At 46.6% G+C, this 20,915-nt stretch overlaps 1 protein-coding gene and 2 long non-coding RNA genes across 3 annotated transcripts in view; 2 read left to right on the top strand and 1 right to left on the bottom strand.

Moving 5' to 3' along the window:
- The window catches only part of LOC310762790, a 156,692-nt gene that overhangs the window by 60,147 nt on the left and 75,630 nt on the right, over positions 1–20,915 (top strand). The gene's annotated exons all lie outside the window — the stretch shown is intronic.
- LOC310762791 lies at positions 6,199–8,573 on the bottom strand. The gene is made up of 3 exons (XR_014548178.1): positions 8,104–8,573; positions 7,450–7,517; positions 6,199–6,874 (listed from the first exon to the last, which is right to left on the bottom strand). It is a non-coding gene; the product is annotated as an uncharacterized lncRNA (long non-coding RNA).
- Positions 16,528–19,858, top strand: DDIT4 (DNA damage inducible transcript 4). The gene is made up of 3 exons (XM_083614256.1): positions 16,528–17,316; positions 17,467–17,720; positions 18,390–19,858. The coding sequence occupies exons 2-3, from the start codon at positions 17,543–17,545 to the stop codon at positions 18,881–18,883; spliced, it is 672 nt and encodes a 223-aa protein (XP_083470382.1). The 5' UTR covers positions 16,528–17,316; positions 17,467–17,542; the 3' UTR covers positions 18,884–19,858.

Here is a 20,915-nt window from a genome sequence, read left to right as displayed (position 1 = left end):
TAGGCAACAGAATATGCTCCTTTGCCACCTTTTGCCTCCAAAAGGCAATGAGAGTGGGAGATGATGACTTCAGGGCTAATCAGGGTGGGATGTCCTTCAGACTTCTGGAAGTGTTCTGCATGAAACCTGTGTCACCAACTTCTGGAAAACCTGCTCCCCTGTCAGGTTACACATTTTAATTCATACCTTGCCTCCAGGAAGGGACACACAAATATATATAATGTAAGTTCAGACGGCAAGGATCCCTTGCAGGCATGGGCCCTGCTGCAATTACTCCAATTACACCGTGGATAATCTGGCCTTCATGCTCGCAGGGGATCTCTGCATGCCTAATGATCCAAAAGACCAAATGAAGCCACAGGTAAGAGCAGGTTGAAACCACAGCAGACACATGCCCCAACTTGCCCCAAAGGGAAACAGGCATCAATCAGCTTGGATGAGTCAGTGCTTCAGACTGCTTTCTTTTCTATTTGCCCATTTCTTGGAGTTAAAGTCGCTGGGTGCCTCTTCTTTCTATATAGCCCCCCCCCTTTTTTGGGAAATGCCCCTGCTCCCTTCTTCCAGAAACTTGCATCTATAAGGAAGAACTTAATGGCAGTTTTAAAAAAAGCCTAATTGCTGTTGTTTTCCTTAAGGAGCAGTAGATGTAGGTATGCTAGATCTGACTGGGCATGCAAACATTGGGGGTTTTTTTTCTTCCTTTAAAGCTGCATGAAGATTGGCTTGCCAGTTTTTCAGCCAGCCACTGTAGCTGTGCCTTTAAAAACAGCTTGATCTGTAGGCACTGACAAGTGATTGTGTTGATCTCCATGCTGAGAAAAGCTTCACTTGCTGGTTCGTGCAGTGTTCTCTGCACAAGATCAAGCACCAGAACTGAATTCCTAATTGTACTTTCCTCAAAGTAAAGTGAGGTATGATCTGATCCTCCTCAGACTGGAGACAAACAATAATTCCTGAGAGGTCAAAGTAACGCAAGACAGCCATTCTTCCCCGTGCGATACTCAGGATAGAATTCAACCAAGTTTTACTCAGTGTAGACCTCTGGAAACGAATATACATAACTACCGGTAAGTTAGGTCCATCAATTTCAATAGATCTACTATGAGTAAAAGTTAGTTAAATGCCACCCTCATCTCTGGTCAAATCAGCTTTGTAGGATTTTAAAGAATCACTAAAATCTGAGGGATAATAGTGTATGGTTACCAGATTTTTTTCAATGAATCCGGAGACACTTTTTTTTTTTTTTTGAAGCTGAGTGGCAACAGGGAGTCAGTAGTGAGGATGATGAGGCAAAAGACCCTGGGCCCAAGCACACATGCATTTTGTATAAAGGTGCAAAGCCCTTCTTTCGCACCCTGTGAAACATAAATGCGCAGAGTTTTTTAAAAACTGGGCAATGGCCGCTGCCCGCCTGTGACTCCTGAGCCTCCTCCAATCTCCTCCCCCTTCCCCCTTTGTTTTGACTGATTGAGGAAGGCTCAGGAGTCGCAGGCATCTGGCCATTGCCCAGTTTTTTTAAAACTCTGTGCATTTATGTTTCACAGGGTGCAAAAGAAGGGCTTTGCACCTTGCCTGGCAGAGAAACCGTGTGCCTTACGCCCCTCCTGGGCAACAGCCACCCACCCGCGACTCCCGAGCCTCCCTTGATCTGCCAAAACAAAGGGGGAAGGGGGAAGGAGATCTGTACCACCAAACATCCCCAATTCTCCTTTGGCAGTGGCAGCGAGCAGCTCCTGAAACCAGCCAGAGCCAACTGCGCTACCAGGCTGGCTCTGGGCTGCTGAGGCTGCCACTGCCACGTTTCCCAGGGACAAATTTGCAAATCTGGGGACATTCCGGGGACGGAATTTGTCTGGGGACAGATTTGCAAATCCAGGGACTGTCCCCGGGAGCCAGGGATGTCTGGTAACCCTATAATAGTGTGATGCATCTATGTTGTACACATTATATATATAAAAAATGCTTCTGTCTTCCTGTCTTCAATTCTCTGGCTACTTTTGAGCATCACAATAACCATAGTTTATCATTATAGAAACAAAACCTGGGGTCAAATGCTCTCCTTCTCTAGTCAGCCACAAGGAGGAGATTGGAAGCTTTCACTTCCATTGTCTTACCAACTACAGCGTGTTGTCTGCTTCAAATCTAACAAACTGTGATTAATCTAAATATGGATAGTTTGAAACAAGCCAACTTCAAACCATGGGTTATGAAGCTGGCCTGTTTCAACAAAACAGAATTAAGACAAACCGCAGTTTAGGGTGCAGATGGAATGTGAAACTGTTTTTTTTATTATTAAAAAAATGTTATTGATTTATAGTAAAAGTAAATACAATCAGAACAAAACCAAAAGGGGAAACAGGTGGGTGGGGGGAGAAAAGGAAAAATAGGTTCCAGCAAAGTTTACTTCATGTAAACAATTCCAAGTCTGGGTCCCCAATATATGAGTGTTTCTTCCCTTTTTGCCACCTACTTCAGGTGCCTTTTTCATAAATCGCAAAAGTAGTTATGTCTTCTGATCACTGAGCAATTGGCTTGGGTGTGTGGAGACATATGCTCCTTCCAGTGTTGTAACACTAGTCTTTGGGCCACCAACAGTGCACACAAAGCCCAGTTTTGTTGCCCCTCTGAGATGACACACTAAACTGTGGCTGGTTGAAACTGGAAGTAAAATTTTCCAGTCTCTTCCTTGTGGCTGCACTATAGAATGGTGGGCGGTGCATGCGAGCCCATCAAAATAAACTGTAGTATACAACATCCAAATGCAGCCTCTAAAGAAAGCCAACATTTGTTTACATTCTCAGATGGGCAGTCCAGTGTGATCCATGGAACTTCTAAAAAGAGCACATCGGGGATTAAATCCTTAGCAATGGGTGGTGAATGCATTTACACCTGTGCAATTCAAGTGTGCCTTTGAGTACCTGCCACACTATGAATGCATGGGGTAAAATGTAGAAAAGAAGTGGAAACTGTTTTGCAAGAAATGTAGCTTTTGCATTTGGTTTTAAAGCTGAGGTCAGGACTGTTTGAATCCTCTGTTACAAAAATACCCAGCATTTTACTTACTCTACAAAAGATGACAGAACATAGTGCTGTTGTGCTTTTTTCAAATTTGGTTTTAAATGAAGGTTTGGGGAAGCTATAGCTACAGAATAATACCATAATAAATTGCTTGCACCCTGGCTAGGGGGTAAATCCCTCTTGCCACCAAGCGTGCAGAGGGTTGCAATGGCAGTGTTTAAATTTATGATCCATACTTAAGTATTTTTCAGCCCTTGCAAGACCCCATCCTATGCAAGTCTACTCAGATGTAAGTTGTTTTCAGTTCAATGGGGCTTATTATCAAGTGAGTGGGCATAGGATCCCAACCTTATTCTGTAACCTTTCCACAATGCACAGCTTCAACTGTTGTCTACATGACGTCCTTGGAGAGGAAAGCTGTTTTTAATTTGCAGTAACTCTTAACTGTTCCTCAGCACCTCCCCTCCTCCCAAAGATCCCTGTGAGGAGTCTAAACCCACCCTCTCAGCTCTGCCTTCAGTCAAGTGTGTTGCTGATGCAGGGATTATATTCAGTTCCACTGGACTTGGTTTTTTCGGAAGCACAGCATAGCGTAAAAAGCAAGGTGAAAACAGAAACAGTGTTATGCTGCCATTGATGGTTCTGAGAAAGACTGGTTCACGTGTTCTAGAGACTGAAGGTACAGAGGCCCATTCACTGGAATGAAACAACAGGAAGCTGCAATAAAATGCTATTTTTCAGCTTTTGAGGGAAGACATCTCTTGGTTGCAGCCATCAGAGTTGCAGGAGGCGGGGGGGGGGGAATGAAATTTGAAATTAAGGGAAACTGGTCATCGGTAAATCATAAGGTCCAAAGACAGGTATATCACCTGATGTGTGGCTTAGAGAACCAGGATTTACATTTCTTTCTGTATCTAGATTTATCTTCAACTTTCTCTTCTTACCCAGTTAGAATTTTCTGTCAATGCAGACATGGGATGACTGTTTGTTATTTTAATGTCATAGCCTTTTAGGAGCTGTAGAGCTGGCAACTGGCATCTAAGTTGATAAAATAAACAAATACATAGAATCATAGAATTGTAGAGGGACACCGAGGGTCATCTAATGCAACCGCAATGTCAACTAGATCATACATGACCAATGGCCATCCAACCTCTGCTTAAAAACATAAAAGGAAGGATGTTTCTATTTCCCCACCTCTCCCTCTCATTGCCTACACAAGCAGCCATATACCATGAGACTGAGAAATGGCAAGATGGGCTCCTCAGGTGGTCTCTTGTGACGTATAATGACAGGAACCCTGCAGGTAAGGCAACAACGCCCTACTCCTTCCTGGAGTACCAGAAGGACCTGCAAGTCATGATTCTAACATCACAGGCCAGAATCCTTCTAAATCCTTTGGGGGTGGATGGCCTCAGAGCCAACTCCATCCAACCTCCTGCTAGGTAGCTCATAGAATCATAGAATCATAGAGTTGGAAGAGACCACAAGGGCCATCGAGTCCAACCCCCTGCCAAGCAGGAAACACCATCAGAGCACTCCTGACATATGGTTGTCAAGCCTCTGCTTAAAGACCTCCAAAGAAGGAGACTCCATCACACTCCTTGGCAGCAAATTCCACTGTCGAACAGCTCTTACTGTCAGGAAGTTCTTCCTAATGTTTAGGTGGAATCTTCTTTCTTGTAGTTTGGAACCATTGCTCCGTGTCCGCTTCTCTGGAGCAGCAGAAAACAACCTTTCTCCCTCCTCTATGTGACATCCTTTTATATATTTGAACATGGCTATCATATCACCCCTTAACCTCCTCTTCTCCAGGCTAAACATGCCCAGCTCCCTTAGCCGTTCCTCATAAGGCATCGTTTCCAGGCCTTTGACCATTTTGGTTGCCCTCCTCTGGACACGTTCCAGTTTGTCAGTGTCCTTCTTGAACTGTGGTGCCCAGAACTGGACACAGTACTCCAGGTGAGGTCTGACCAGAGCAGAATACAGTGGCACTATTACTTCCCTTGATCTAGATGCTATACTCCTATTGATGCAGCCCAGAATTGCATTGGCTTTTTTAGCTGCCGCGTCACACTGTTGGCTCATGTCAAGTTTGTGTTCAACCAAGACTCCTAGATCCTTTTCACATGTACTGCTCTCAAGCCAGGTGTCACCCATCTTGTATTTGTGCCTCTCATTTTTTTTGCCCAAGTGCAATACTTTACATTTCTCCCTGTTAAAATTCATCTTGTTTGTTTTGGCCCAGTTCTCTAATCTGTCAAGGTCATTTTGAAGTGTGATCCTGTCCTCTGGGGTGTTAGCCACCCCTCCCAGTTTGGTGTCATCTGCAAATTTGATCAGGATGCCCTTGAGTCCATCATCCAAGTCGTTGATAAAAATGTTGAATAAGACCGGGCCCAAGCTCCATGGTCTGTTGCGGACATTCGGCCAACATTCTACTTGTAGGGAAATTCTACGTGTGACACCGCCCCCTACGGAATATTATCCAGCGGCGACCTGAAAAACGGCCATTTTCTGCCATTACCCCTGTATTATGGAATCCCCTTCCCTCTGCCATATGTGAAGTAGCAACCATCAGGTGCTGAAGACATCCTGCAAAGACTTATCCATTCGCCCAGGCTTTAACCCAGGCTTCCTCAACCTCGGTCCTCCAGATGTTTTGAGACTACATTTCCCATCATCCCTAATCACTGGTCCTGCTAGCTAGGGATCATGGGAGTTGTAGGCCAAAAACATCTGGAGGGCTGAGGTTGAGGAAACATGCTTTAACCCATAAGATCAGTCTCTGTTCTATGTGGCTTTTATGCTAATGTTTCATTAGTTTTAGGCTGTTGGTTTTCCCCTCAGCTGTTGCTTTTATTCATTTATTTAGCCGCTTGACAATTACCAATAATCGACAAAACTCCGTTCCCCCACAAAATGTTGCTTTGTCTCCTAATATGATGCAAGTAAATGTGAATCAACATAAAGACACCATCTCTCCCCCCGCCCCCCCGCAAAGAATGAAAACCTACATGAATTTGCTTTCGCGTGAGGAAATTATTTCACTGACAATATATAATGGGCAGTCAGTTTATTCATGTGTTTATTTATTTCATTTACGGATAGCTTTTCATAAAAAAAAGATCCCAAGGCAATTTGACAATTAAAAAAAAACCCAAAATTAAAAAGCCTTGATTAAAAAACAACAACATTGTTGTTGAGTCTGATAGGGATACAGACTGGGATACAAATCTCCACTTGAAAGATTTCGGCCACTTAAAAGATTCAGCAAGGCTGAAACCTGAGAGCAGTGTGGGAGACTGTACTGGAAAAGGAGGGTAAGCTTTTGACTGCTTTGAAGTCCTTGTTGCCAGAACCATGGGCAAGAGAATGTTGTGGTTGTGTGTGTCTCCTTCCTCTTCCCCAGGATTAAGCAGGGCTAGGGTGGGGTCTTCTCAGACTTCTTTCTTTCTTTGTGCCTTTGGGCCTAATGAATACTGCTTTCCCACCCACCCACAACTGCTATTTGAACAAGGAGAAATAAGCTGTTGGGTGGGTGCCAGGGGTGGTGGTAAAGGGTTAACCTCTTCCCTGCTAACAGCACCCTCCCCAGGCAGCAAATAGAGCCATCCTGTGTATTATCGACATTCGGTAATCACAGGTAGTCCTGTGCAGACTGCAACCATCCTTCCTGTTCTCAGCACCTTTCCCTTCACAATGTGCCTCTCGCCATTTGCTTCGCAGGTCACCTATGCTGTCGGCGATGATGAACTTGAATCAAGCCCGCCCTGAATTGTCGCCAGCTTGTCTGTAGTCAACACAAATGACTTCAGTGGATGGAATTGAGGTCAGCTGCAGTGGACCGACTGTCCTGAGAAAATTGAGGTCAAATGATGTACGAGCCCCCCCACAAATAATCTGCAGCCAGCACAAGAATCATGGGCAAAATAACAGGTTGAGCTTAAATCTGTGTCCCTCAGCCACTTGGAAGCCTTTGCCTAGCAGTATGTATCTTCCGCTCCATCATTCCTAAACTCTTCCCTTAGGAAGGGACAGTGCTCAAAAATATATACTGATTCCACAATGATCAAAGTTATCCTTAGTAATGCAGTAAAATAAATATTGAGGGTGTGCTACCAATTAATTAATACAGATGCTTACATTTCCATGGGAAATGCTCCCCAGCCTTTAACAAATTCTGATCTTTGGCTGTTTGATAATAAATTGCAGATTTGGACATACAGGAGCACCATTCAGGTATAAACCTGTCTGAGAGCACTGTGCAGGCATCAGACACAGTTTTAAAATCTTTTATAGATTGATTCACTGGAGCAAAAACCCGGTTCCTCCTTGTTGCCACCAAGGTGACATGCTGAGTCATTAGTGGGATCTACAAATAGAACTAGCTGGCCTAATTCCTTCCCTCCTTCTCTAACCAGTGCTTACATTCAAACAGGGGAGGTGTGCCCGGGGTCAAGGATGCCATCTGTCCTGGAAGCCCCCGTTCCATAGCCCTAGGCGTGTGGAGAAAGGCTGTGGTTATTTGTTGGCCGTGGGGAGCAGGGGACACTCTGCACATGCTCAAAGGCATGTTTCCTTAGGATTACTTCACATTTTCCAGGACTCAGAGCCCTGGCATTAAAAACAGATCCCGAGGCTGAGCCCAGGGCACAGATGGTGCGCCATCTGTAGCATATAAAACTCATTTGCATCCTAGGGTCCAGTGGCGTCAAATGCTTAACTTGTCCAGTTCCTTTTCTTTGACTTTGCAAAACGTAAATCTGCTAATACAGCATGCTTCCTAGGTAAACACAATTTTAGAGCATTTGCCAGACTTTTCAGGGGACGCTTGAAGAAACCATTTTCAGAAAATGCCATATTTTTATTTTTTATTAAAGTTAGAGAAATGGTCAGGTTGTAGCTGAATCACTGGCTTCAAGAGCAGAACAGTGAAGGTACAGCTTGGGAGGAAACAGTTCTGGTGCTAGTTCTTAGTTTTAAGGGCCTAAGTGGTTCAGGGACCTGGGCAACTTAAAGACCACCATCTCCCATATGTCTTCCCATCTTCCCCCCACCCCACACCTGCATTCCACTCAACACCTGAGTTTCTGCTGCATATTCTCTCGCCAACCAGGGATAATGCCTAGGACCAGCATGACTGAGGCATCTGTCAAGGTGTGCTCTGGTACAGGGGCCCTGCTGTTCATCCCCTTTGCTGCTGTTGCCTCCTCATTCACCTGCTGGGGCTGCCAGCTAAAGAGTTCCAAAATAAAAAGAGCACCGTATGAGACCAAAAGAAAATGTTGTATTCCCTGCATCTAAACATTAACGACACTTTATTTGAATATACCGCCTTCATAATGCATCAGAACCTTTGCAGTGATGGTGTATCACATGAGCACACATGATTTACAAAACTGTCCCTGGCAACCTACCCATAAGAAGCAGGGCCTTTTCAGTTGTGGCACCAACACTAAGGATCATACCCAGTGTTAATCATAAACCAGCGGATTTAAGCAACATAACTCCATTGATTTAAATGGATCTAATCTGAGTATAACTAATGTTGGATACTACCCTGAATATTTCCAGTTGCCTAAATAAAACCTGCCTTTTTCAGAGAGGCCTTTTACTATCAGTCTCGGTCCTTTCTGTTTGCTGCCTTGCTGCCTTGCTGGGGCTAGGCTCTTCTTTTCAATGTTCTTCTGATTTTACTACTTTTTATGACATTTATGAGCTTGCTTAGCTTTGGCTATCTGTTTGGCTGCTTATGCTGTCTGCTGCTGTTTGGGGCTACTTTCTTGACATGATTCCCAGTGTTGTGTTACTGGTCTTCATGTGGCTAGCTGCTTTGATTTCTTAGAAAGATAAACCAGGGTGCACGTTTTAAAAATAAAATCTTCATAGGATCTACTGGATATGACCCAAGGCAACCTGTGGACCCTCGGAAGAGAAAGAAAGAGAGCAAGCCCCCCACCAACCAGAAAAAAGGTGGCATTCAACTGAAAACATATGCATGATTGTACTGCTTTTCAGAGACAGGGACATTTATGGTCCTCCATACTCACAGCCATGCAAGAGTCTGTGCTTTTTCAAGAGGGGGGATTTGAAATGCTGCTTTCCTTTTTAAGATTGTATTTTACCATCATTTCTTTTCTAAAAGCAATGGGTGGGGTTAACCTAATGAACCAGTCTCCTCCTTCTGTTTGCCCCCTGAACCCCACAAAATTAACTACGGAAGAACCCCCACAACAGCACACAGGGTTGAGGGGGGATTATTCTGTCTGGCAAGCTAATAGGTTTGTAGAGGTGGAACATTCAACACAGCATGACTTTGAATTCCAGCCAAGGGATGTGCTCATTTTTACTCATCTGCTGAAGTTAATGAATAGGACTTAAGTTAGCTTTATTCATTTCAACAGGTAAAATTTATTTGAGTACCACACACTATTTTGCAAGCTTCCACATATCAAGACAATCGTAAGGATTTTTAAACAAGGGCTACATGTATTTTAACAGGTGCAATGTAAACAGCTACAATGTATTGCCTACATCGCACGCACACCCCTTTCTCTGCAGTGCATATGTTTTTTTGGAGTGACTTTACAATCTATGACCCACTATATATGGGGTTTGTGATGCATATCCTGCAGGTCCCATGAGACAGTCCGCAAAGCAGTTTTGTGCGTCCCACAGAACATTGTGAGAATGTATAAAACCTTTAATTTAGTTTCTTAGAAAAACAGATTTTGAGTCCTCATTATTGCAGGGATAATTTTGAAGCCATAGTAGTAAAAAAGCACTACAGGAGCGGTGAGCGGAAGGGCTTATAAAAGTTTGTCATATTCATTATTTTTCAAGTCTCATCATCACTGAAGGCTGGGCTGGGATGCAGGGGGTCTTTTTCCTCAGTAGAAGCCACCATTTTAACATCCATCAGTCTAGTTTATGACAGTGAACGGCTAAGGAAGTGAATTCCCTGCTACTGAAAATACATGCTACTGAACAAATGAATCTGTGGGTTGAACTATTTTGTGTGTCCATGTTATCAGCAATGATGCTACACATTGTCCACGCAGCCTTGGTTATACACCCTTGCCGGTCAGTTTCACAACCCAGGGTGCCACGATATTCCCACACAAGGTCACATGACCACATAGAGAGAACCACATGGTTCTAAGTGTGGTCCGAGGGCTGCTACCTTTTGTTTTATGGCAGCTAATAAAAATACCTGTAAATTTCCATTGGAAGAGGCTTTCAATCATTTCCTTCAGAGTTGTCCAGGAAAGAAAGGCTGATTCACGAATCCACCTCCTCTCTCATTTGCTGTCTTACGAACCCACCCCTCTCCATTGACATCAAGCCTCTGTAGCAATGCCAGTGTCTGCTTGCAGAGAGAAAAAAACCGGGGAAATATCTTAATAGAAGGCAATTGCTTGCAGTCACAACCAGGATGTCAGGTTCAAACGAGAGAGGAAACAGTGCTGGGCAGATGAAGGGGATAATCTTCTATATTCAATGGTGCACTTTGTTGGTTTACAATGCCTGATAAACATTGGCTTTATGAAGATAAAAGGAATCTGATCATTAAGTCATTGCCTACTTAATCCATCCATCTTTCTGCTTTTAAATAATAATTTTTTTACACCAGTTTTTGGCTGAAGAAGACCAGCATTGAACCCTATCATACTGCAAAGGATTCTGGGACATTTTATGGAGGAACATATTCAAGGCTAAACAGACACAACACAGGAGATCTGTAATCAAATTTCCTGACTTTCAACAACAACTGTTTAAAGCAGACATGGGGCTCCAGATTTGTTCAGGGGCAGTGGCACAGGGAGAAGCAGATGTCTAGCTCTTCCTTCCTGCCATTCTTCAGCTCAAAATTGCCCTGCAGAACTGTGGGAAGATACAGCCATGAAACAGCTACCTATATGATGCACCCCTGGCCAAAATGCTTTGGACTACAACTCCCATCATCCCAAGACAGCGTGAACAGTGGTCAGGGATGGTGAGAATGGTTAGGCCAACAACATCTAGAAGGCACCAATGTAGGGAAGGATGAGCAAAGGCGAATGTCCTGACACAAGGCCAAGCAAGCTGGGATCTGAAGTTCCCCCCCCCCCCGGAAAGCCACAGGTTCTCCACTTCTGACATATACAGCCACTGACATGGCAGTGGTGGGGAGATCCTCTACCTCTGTACAGTTCTAGCCTGCTGAATTTTGCTGGAGGGTTTTAAGCACCTACCAGAGCTTTGGGTGTGTGTTTATAAAGCTTAATGTGGATTAAAGTGCTCTGTCACCCTACAAGTCCACTTCTGAAACTCAACCTTTTGATGTGGCTGGGAAATGCACCAAAAAGTGGATCCGGGTGAATGCTGGATGAACACTCCATCGCTCACGGTCATACAATCGACATTCTCATTGTCCTATTGTGGCGCCTATATCACTTGCACCTCTATTCTATGGCTTGATTTGGGTTAGACCACCAGACTTTTGACTTTGATTTAGTTGCACTCGCTTAACTTTTTCTTGGCCAAAATGGCATAGCAGTCCGGAAACCGGAATGGATGGGGGGTGGGGGGTGGAGGAAAATTCTGGTCCCGCTAGCATAAAACCATGCAAGGACTACCGCTAGCACAATAGGGCTTCCTCTCTCTCCACCCTATGCACCACTAAATTGGCTGGGGAAGCAGGATCAGGAGAAGCTGCAGGACGTGTGTGTGTGTGTGTGTGTGTGTGTGTGTGTGTGTGACTGTGTGTGATTATTCCATTGGGCATGCAGAAATGCTAGTACTGATGCAACTTGAATTATTCTCTGACTGCAATCCACAAACCACAGAATCTGGATTATCTTGGAATAGACGTGTATGTGAAGGGGGGTGGGGCTTATCCACAAGAAGAAAACCCCCGCTCTTTAGCTCTGAATTGGAACAAACAAATTTGTGGAAAACAAAAATTGATTTTTGCTCTGATTGAGCGCTAAAGAGTGGGTTTTCATGGGGGAAAGGTAAGGTAAAGGGACCCCTGACCATTAGGTCCAGTCGTGGCCGACTCTGGGGTTGCGGCGCTCATCTCGCTTTATTGGCCAAGGAAGCCGGCGTACAGCTTCCAGGTCATGTGGCCAGCATGACTAAGCCACTTCTGGTGAACCAGAGCAGTGCACGGAAACGCCGTTTACCTTCCCGACGGAGCAGTACCTATTTATCTACTTGCACTTTGATGTGCTTTCAAACTGCTAGGTTGGCAGGAGCAGGGACCGAGCAACGGGAGCTCACCCTGTCGCGGGGATTCGAACTGCCGACCTTCTGATCGGCAAGTCCTAGGCTCTGTGGTTTAACCCACAGCGCCACCCGTGTCCCTCATGGGGGAAAACTCTGGGGCAAAACAAACAAACAAAACCACTGGACACAGAGCTTTCAAGTACAGTCCTGTGCGTGGAAAGAGCAAGGCAAAAGGTAAGCATGAATAAACCCAGAGAGAGTTTCATAGGTTTGGGCTGTGTTTTATGGCTGCTTTCGTTACGTATACTGTTCCTGAGCATTGTGTGATTGAGCAATCCAGAAAACTTCCTAAATAAATACATAAGGGCAAAACGAGATGCTGCCAGGAAAATAATTGAATGATGAGCAATTTGGGGTACCTTGCGAGGCAACAATGGGACCAGGCTAGTTTAAATCACGGGGGCCATTCTGGAGAAGGAAGGAGGAAATCAGTAAATTGTTGAAATAAGGAACACACACTGCTTCTTTTTGTATTTTTTTTAAAAAATAAAAATCTTAAATTACAGGTGGAAATCAGTTTGAATGTTGGAAAAGCAACATGTGAACATTTAAATAAATGTGCCTGCCTTTGACAGGAAATCTGGTCACTTTGGGATAGGATGGACACATCAAGAGCAGCTGAATGACTCAGGATGTGAGCTGGGAATTCCCCAGGTTCAAATCTCACCTCATCCCTGAACTCAGGAGATGCCCTTAGGCCAGCTGGGATCTTGAGGCCTGCCCCTCCTCCATTCTTCCCATTGGCATTATGAATGTAATAACACTGGCATGCCTACAGGGTTCTTTTAAGAACGATTGAGATAATAATATAGATTGAGTGCTCTGAGCAGTCTTCAGGCACTCCATAAAATGCTGAGAAGCATTATTACTATCAGGTTGAGAGACATTTTAATTAGGATTCTCTAGATTTCTTCTTCATTTCAGTCTCACTGTTTATGTGCATGTGGGGAACATAAGCAGAAATGCACAGGCTATGGCAGCCTGGTACCTTGCAAATGCTTTGGACTACAACTACCATCACCCCAAAGCAGTATGACCAATGGTCAGGAATGATGGGAGTTGTAGTACTAAATAAATAAATAAATAAAATCTAGAGAGCACCAAGATGGGGGAAACAAAACTAAGGCAAATCTCCTGACACATGGCTTTCGATTGGCCCACTTTCCTAAAACTTGCCAGGGCATGGTGGATTTTTGTCTGGACATGTACAACACAGCCACTGATGTGCGTGAGTAGGATGGAAATAAACCTCAGTCAGCTTCGCACACATTTTAAATGGATTTCAGGGACCAGTTCTCAGGGGCGTCTTACTCATAGAAGCTAGTGGAGCGGGGCGCCAGGCTGTCAAGTTGTGGAGGGTGCCAGGGAAGAGGCAGAGGCCTCTTTTGTATTCCTCCCTGCTCTGTTGTTTTTCAATTTATGCAGCGCTGTGAACTGAAACCCAGGATAGGGCACACAGGTAGATTAAAAAAGGGGGTAAGGTAAGGTAAAGGACCCCTGGATGGTTAAGTCCAGTCAAAGGCGACTCTGGGGTATGGCACTCATCTTGCTTTTCAGGCTGATGGAGCCGGCGTTTGTCCACAGACAGCTTTCCGGATCAGGCGTCCAGCATGACTAAACCGCTTCTGGTCCACGGAGGACTGTGACGAGTGCCAGAGCGCATGGAAACGCCATTTACCTTCCTGCCACAGCTGTACCTATTTATCTACTTGCACTGGTATGCTTTTGAACTGCTAAGCTGGGACAGAGCAACAGGAGTGCGGATCCAAACCACCAACCTTCCGATCGGCAAGCCCAAGAGGCTCAGTGGTTTAGACCACAGCACCACCCGCATCCCGTGGGGCACAGAACTCCCATACCTGCTCAAATTTCCTCTCCATTTTGGCAAGCTTAATTTCACCCCCCGTTATTTTCATTTAAAAATGTATCTGCTCTCACTGAATATTTTTATTTTGCCTATTTGAAAGCATTTATGATATAAAAGCAAATAAAAACAGGAGCCAAACTTATGGGCCAGAGAAAGTGTAGCAAAGGTGGGCGAAGGGGGAGAAAACGAAAATATATGCAACTTGGCTAGCCATCTGCTAACGCCTGCTGCCACCATCAGCAGATGGGAGAAAAAGTTTGGTGCACCGGACAGAGAAGTTACCATTTCCCGAGTTACCATTTCCCAGGACTGCCAGCTGTTTTGGTTTTGGTTTTGCTTGACTTAAGAACTTAAGAAGAAAAGTTTTGGGGAAATCCGAACGCTGGCTCATTGCTCTTTCAACCTAACCAATAACTTATTGTGACACCAGGTCGATGCTCTTAGTATGTTCAGAATTCATTTATTCCCCCCCCTCTAATTAATGTGTGATGCCTGCATTGGACTGGACCCATCTTTCTCTAAACTAGGGGTCAGCAAACTTTTTCAGCAGGGGGCCGGTCCACTGTCCCTCAGACCTTGTGGTGGGCTGGACTATATTTTGGAAAAAAAATAATGAACGAATTCCTATGCCCCACAAATAACCCAGAGATGCATTTTAAATAAAAGGACACATTCTACTCATGTAAAAACACGCTGATTCCCGGACCGTCCACGGGCCAGATTTAGAAGGCGATTGAACCGGATCCGGCCCCCGGGCCTTAGTTTGCCTACCCATTATCTAAACTCAGTGCCCTCTCTTCTAGAAACCTCGGGTGAGTCAGTCCGGCCTTAAGCCCTCTTAAAGGTCCTGCAGTTTATTATATGGAGTTTCCTCCTTTCTGATGAAACGATATGCTTTTTTGCAGCAGCTCCGGGTGCTTCCTCTCCCCTCCCTCCCCCCTCGCTCATGATGCAATTCCCGCAGCAATTTACACGGCTGGGAACCCGGGAGGCGCTAGGGCCCAGCCGAGCTCGCCGTGTGAGTTCTGGCTGCGGCTGGACTGCTCGGCTCGAGTTACGGAGCTCCCCGACGTGCCGAGCTCGTCGTCGCACCGACCGGCCTCCTCCTCCTCTGCCCGAGGAATTGCAACAAAACCCGCCCTTATCAGCTCCGCGGCGGTCAGTCGATAGCGCGGCCCTGCGCGCACCAGCGCCCAGACATGAGCTGACGTCAATGCAGGCGCAATAATAATAATAAAACCCCTGTTATTTTTTGGAGATCCAAAGTGTTGACAGAGAGGCGAACACTTAACGTGTGAACCCGAGTCCGACACGGGTCCCGACCCGTTTTTACATCACTCCTCTTGTGTATTGCAAGGAAAAGCCCGATGGAAATGCGCATAATAACAAGTACTTTTGCGGGGGGGGGGGCTGTCCTGATCTTTGCAGCAACAAAACACGCACACATCCCTCTACAGGCCGCTTTGTGGAAGATTCACTTCTTCGGCTGCTTGTCAAAATAATGTAACCTGGCTGCTAATGCAACTGTTACTTTCGTGGCCATATACCTACACGGTTAAGGTCTTTGGGAGAGCACACTGTAAATAGGAAACGGATCCTTTAAGCTTTGGAAGTGTCCAGAGGTATATTATAATTAAAGTTGGCAGCCAGATGCCAAACCGTTTCTACGTGCGCATCAAGTAGATATTCCCTTGAAATCCAAGAAGTTTCTCTGGCTTAGGATCCGGGTGTGTGAGAGATACCGGGGTCCTTCCTTTTAACTACAGATCTATTGTGTGTCTGGGGAAAACAAAATGCAAAAGGAGCCACAGCTTCATGAGAAAGAGCAGGCCGTGCGTACACTGGGATTGAGAACAAAGCAGGTAGCTCAATCCGTAGAACTCAAGAGACTCTTAATCTCAGGGTCTCGGGTTCGAGTTCTACGTTTGGGGGGGGGGGAGATTCCAACATTGTAAGGGGGGGATGAACTGGATGATCCTTGGGATCCCTTGCAGTTCTTTGATTTTATGAAAACTACCTCGCCACTGATTCTCTAAAGCTGCGGTCGTAACCCCACACTTACCTGGGTGTAAGCCGCCCTTGAATACAATAGGACGGGCTTTTCAGTAGACTTGCGCCGATCCTTTCCTCGTCCATGCTAGTGCGCGTTATAAGGAGGAAAGGCCCTACTGGTTTGTAGCGGAGCCTGCTCGCTACGTGATATGGGCGCCCAGCGAGGGATCCATCGCTTGCCTTCCCCAATCTTAGAATCCCATACACGTTGAAGGGCGGTTTACTCAGAAGCAACCCCCCTCTCCCCAGTTTGGAAGCTGCCTTATACTGAGACACACTATTGCTCCACCGAGCTTAGCGCTGCCTACACTGACTGGCAGCCGTAAGCCTTTCCTATCCCTAGCGGGAGTTGATTTACATGGTTTTCTCTTTCTGTCATACACAACTGGGGGCTTGATTTCCAGGTAAACGCGTCCGTGGGACCTTCTGCTTGCACGCAGCGCTAAGATGCATGCACACACCTCGGGCTTACTTGGGAGCGATGTCCCGTTGAACTCTGCAGGCTTTGCACCCGGGTGCAATTGCAAACGCGCAATTTTGCAATCGGGCATCGAGGGGTGCGAAGTTTAGGGGTGGGTGCCACACACATTATTATGCGCCCCTTTCCCCCCCCCCCACTTCCAACACCAGCCTATTGTTCTGCAGCCTGCGCCACCCCCTCGCCGCAGCCACAAGCCTCCCCCCGCCCCCATCCCCGTGCAGCCGCAGAACAAGAACAGCGCGGAGGAGGAGGAGAAGGTGGTGGGGGCGTGTCCCAGGCTGCTGTAACCGGGCAGGAGAGAACGTTGCGAACGTGCGCTCCCTCTCCATTGGAGCGGCCCAGCTCCCGCTCCCGGCCAATGAGCTGCGGCGGAGCAGGAGAGCCGAAGCGGCGAACGCGGCGGCGGAGATGGGGCGGGGCTTCCGAGCGCGCACACCCCCTGACCCGACTATTTAAAGGCGGAGCGACGGGGGGGTGGAACCGCAGTGCCAACGAAAGGGCAGAGGAGGGAGGTTGGGTGGCAGCGGGGTCGCTGGGGCAGCTGCGCGCCTCTTACGGGTCCTACGGCTCAGCGCTGCTGCTGCTGCTGCTTCCACTAGCTTCCTCGACGGGCGCCCTGAAGCCGGTAAGTAGATGGGTTTTCCATTAGATGCCCGTTTTGCACGGGTCCCGTGGTCGAGTCTGCTGTCCTTTATCTTTTGGATCTGGTCTTAAGACGTAGGGATCCGATCCACTCCGATCCTCACCTGCGCCCTCCTCTTCCCTTTTGCTACAGAGCCGTCGATCCCAGTAGCGGACCCCCGTCTTCCGACCCCCGGTGTGGAAAAGCGGCCGTGGGAAGAAGGGCAGCGATGCCAGTCTCGTGGGACAGTTTCTCCTCCCCGCTGCCTCCCATCCCGGAGCAGAGGGAGAACCCGCCCGCCTTCGCCTGGGAGAAGGAGAGCGCCTACCAAGGGGCCGCCGGCCGCAGCGCCCGGCTGGAGAGCTCCGACTGCGAGTCCCTGGATAGCAGCTTGAGCTCCGAAGCGGGTAAGCGGGGTTTCTCCATCTCACCGGGGGTGTCTCTTACATGTCTGCAATACGGGCTCCTAGGCCTCCATATGCGGGTCTGGGCTGGGAGAATTGGGGCCGGGGAGCTGCTTATAATGGGTACCACGTCTAAGCAGATTGGGGGGAGGGGACTAGGGATGCTGATGTAGGGGGAGTTTTGGGGACCTGCATACATAGACGGGGTGGGGTGGAGTTCTATCATGTTTACTTAGTTCCGTTTAAAAACTCCCTTTCCCACCCCTTTAAAGCAGAAAAGGAGCTCTTCAGTGATTCCCATTTAAGTGCATGCAGAATTGGCCTACTTTAATGAAGCCTTGGAGGAGGATGGGGGTGGGGGAGATAGTGAGCATTATGGGCAACTACAGGTCAAAATAGGAATTTAAAGTGCTATGTATGTTTAATGGGCAAACCAGAAAGCAGCCACTGCCTTTGTTGCCTGCCTTCTCTAGCAGAGGGGTTGCTGAGAAGTGGCTGCCTTAAGCTTATAATGTGATCTTTTTGTTGCCCAGAATGGCTTCTACCAATTAAAAACAACGAAACGTACAAAGCTGTTTTGATTTCTTGGCGGGGGGGGGGTGGCAATAAAAGTAACACAGCAGCATTAGCAGCAGAGTAGTCATGGGGCTGTTGTCTCTCCTTCATTTGCAGATGCCCAGGAATATCTGGATGAAGTGTCCTTGCCAGACTTTGACTTGTTAAATGATCCGGAGGATGAGCTCCTGTGTGCCAATCTCATGAAGCTAATCCAAGTCAGTCTGAATAAAGCGAAGATCAACTCCAACCGCTCCTCCAGGCTCCTCATGCCAAGCCAGCTGATCGCCCAAGTTGGCAAGGAGCTCCTCCACTTGGCCTATAGGGAGCCCTGTGGCTTGAGGGGGGCCCTCATCGACTTGTGCGTGGAACAAGGGAAGGGTTGCCATAGTGTGGGGCAGATTGCTGTGGACCCCGGCCTGGTGCCTACCTTCCAGCTGACTCTCGTTCTAAGACTGGATTCCCGCCTCTGGCCTAAAATCCAGGGACTCTTTAGCTCCGGCTCTGCTTTTTCTCCAGGCTTCAGCCAATCGCTGAAGCTCAGCACTGGCTTCAGGGTCATTAAAAAGAAACTGTATAGCTCTGAGCAGTTGCTCATAGAAGAGTGCTGAGAAGTGTCTCCTGGTTGGAATTAAAACTGAGCATTTACTCTCTTAAAGATAATGGCCAGCACCGGTCCAAAGTGGGGAGGAGGTGTGTTTAAAGGGCTGTGGAACACAAGCCGTTTCCAAGACGCAGCTGTCCTCTTGAGCCACTGTAGGTTAGATTTAGATGGAAGATTGACTTAACAAGTGATACTAGGCAGGTAGTCCAAAGAGGAGGAGGAGGAGGAGGAAGGCAAGGTTTGAAAATTAAAAACAACAACAACAGCACTCTGCTTTTTAGTAACTGACAAAAAAAAGCTCCCTGGAAACAATGTGCTAGCTTTAAAAAAATCCTTGTCTGACACGTGGGACAACTTTAGCAGTATTTTTTTTCCTGACAGCTGGTGACATAACAGCAGGGCTGCCACTAAGGATAGATGAAGGTTGCCTGCTTTTTTGTGATAAACTTTTCTTTTTTTAGAAATCGGAAAGAAAAAAAACTTAGATAGTAATCAATGGATATCTGGTGAGTGGTGAGGTGCATGGACAATTGTTTATATGTGTTTTAAGGTCTAAAGGGACCCAAGAATGTGTTGCATTGCTTTGAACAGAAGGGCATGAAGAAGCTCCACTACTGACACACTAGGGCAGCTAAATATAAGGACTTCTGAATGAATGAATGGGGGCGTTAAATCCACCATGCATCATTTACGCAGCTCTGTTCGTGTTTATTTTTTCCCTGAATGAGACCAGTGTGGGAGGCACAGGGCACACAAGGTGGAGTGTGCTCTGTCATGGTTGGGTATCCTGGTGATGTATGTTTGAGGGAGGTGTGAGGTGATGCTGGGCTGGGGTTGGGTGGGGGGGCAGGAACCCTCGCAGTCGGTCTGTAGTGCTTCCATTGGTTACAGTTCACATGGAATACACTTGATGTTCAAGTTTTTGAAGACTCCTATGCAACTGTTGGTTTTTTTACTTTTCTAATAAAAACATTTCTAATAATCTGCTTCTCTCCTTCCTTTTCCTTGCCAGTGTTTTAACTGGGGCTGCAAAAGGTGATGGGAGTTGGATGATTGACTTCTGAAATTGGATGATTGATTTCTGAAATGGGCTTTGGGACACTGGAGGTTTCCTAGAATCAAATTTGGCCTGCGGCCTCTATTTTCAAATATGGTTGAGTGAGGGGGAAACAATGCACTCAGTTGTTCCCACTGTGCCTCTCTCCACCCGAATCCCAATTTTCAAACATCTTCTGGACATACCTCCTTCCTTCAGATTGTACTGTCTTAAGAAGCTGGGAGCGAGCTGGAGAGAAAAGCCCCTTGCTTTGATGTAAGATTGGAATGGACACCTTGGTCAGCAGTTCTGTGGTTGCCTCTTCAAATTTGCTAAGCCTAGGGTGCCAATTGACCTGTAGCCGAAAATGCCTGTTCATGACCAGGTTGTCAAATGGGGTTTAAACCAACTAGCATATAGGCCTCAAAAGGAAATGGGCATGTCTACCAGTACAATGGAGATCATTCCATCAAGGGCAGAAGGCCTTGTGTGTAGTACCTATCTGAATTATTTACTTCCCTGCCCACAGCTACTCCCAAAGCCACCACAGAAGGGGCCTTGCATCAGATGCTCTACTGGGGCCTGCTCCATTGTTAGCCATTCTCCTTGCAGGGCCTGGTGAATAGAACTCTTAAGTATCGTTATCAGTCCTTAGGGACACTCCCTCCGCTGAAAACCAAGGGATTGGCTTTAAGTTGCCAATGTCTCCTCTGCTGCAGGAAGGCAGCTATTGGTATTCCTCCAGTGGTGAATGTGCATGAGAATTCTTCCCTAATGGCTGAAATCAGTGGTACAATAGAGGTTGTGTTTGCTCTAAGAAGGTTACTTGGGGAAACAAATCAAAAACCTCAACAAAAGTAACCAGTCCTGTGAGTAAGTCAGCCGTAGGTTTTTTGTTTAAGTGGCAAGTTAAAGGCTAATACTGAGTAAAAGGTAAAAAATAAATACTGAGCCATTGAGTGTGGCATAAGCTGCTGTAATGCAGAGCCCATCTTGTCAGGTT

The sequence above is a fragment of the Podarcis filfolensis genome, assembly GCF_964270895.1.
Source record: "Podarcis filfolensis genome assembly, chromosome: 5".
Lineage (NCBI taxonomy): Eukaryota > Metazoa > Chordata > Lepidosauria > Squamata > Lacertidae > Podarcis > Podarcis filfolensis.
The sequence above is the reverse complement of the archived record's forward strand: the minus strand, read 5'-3'. Positions and strand labels throughout refer to the sequence as shown.

What these genes read in the sequence shown, in the direction of transcription:
- DDIT4 (XM_083614256.1), top strand. Translation starts at nt 17,543, where the DNA reads ATGCCAGTCTCGTGGGACAGTTTCTCCTCCCCGCTGCCTCCCATCCCG. An exon ending in CAGCTTGAGCTCCGAAGCGG is followed by an intron (nt 17,721 to 18,389) that starts GTAAGCGGGGTT and finishes CTTCATTTGCAG; the next exon opens with ATGCCCAGGAATATCTGGAT.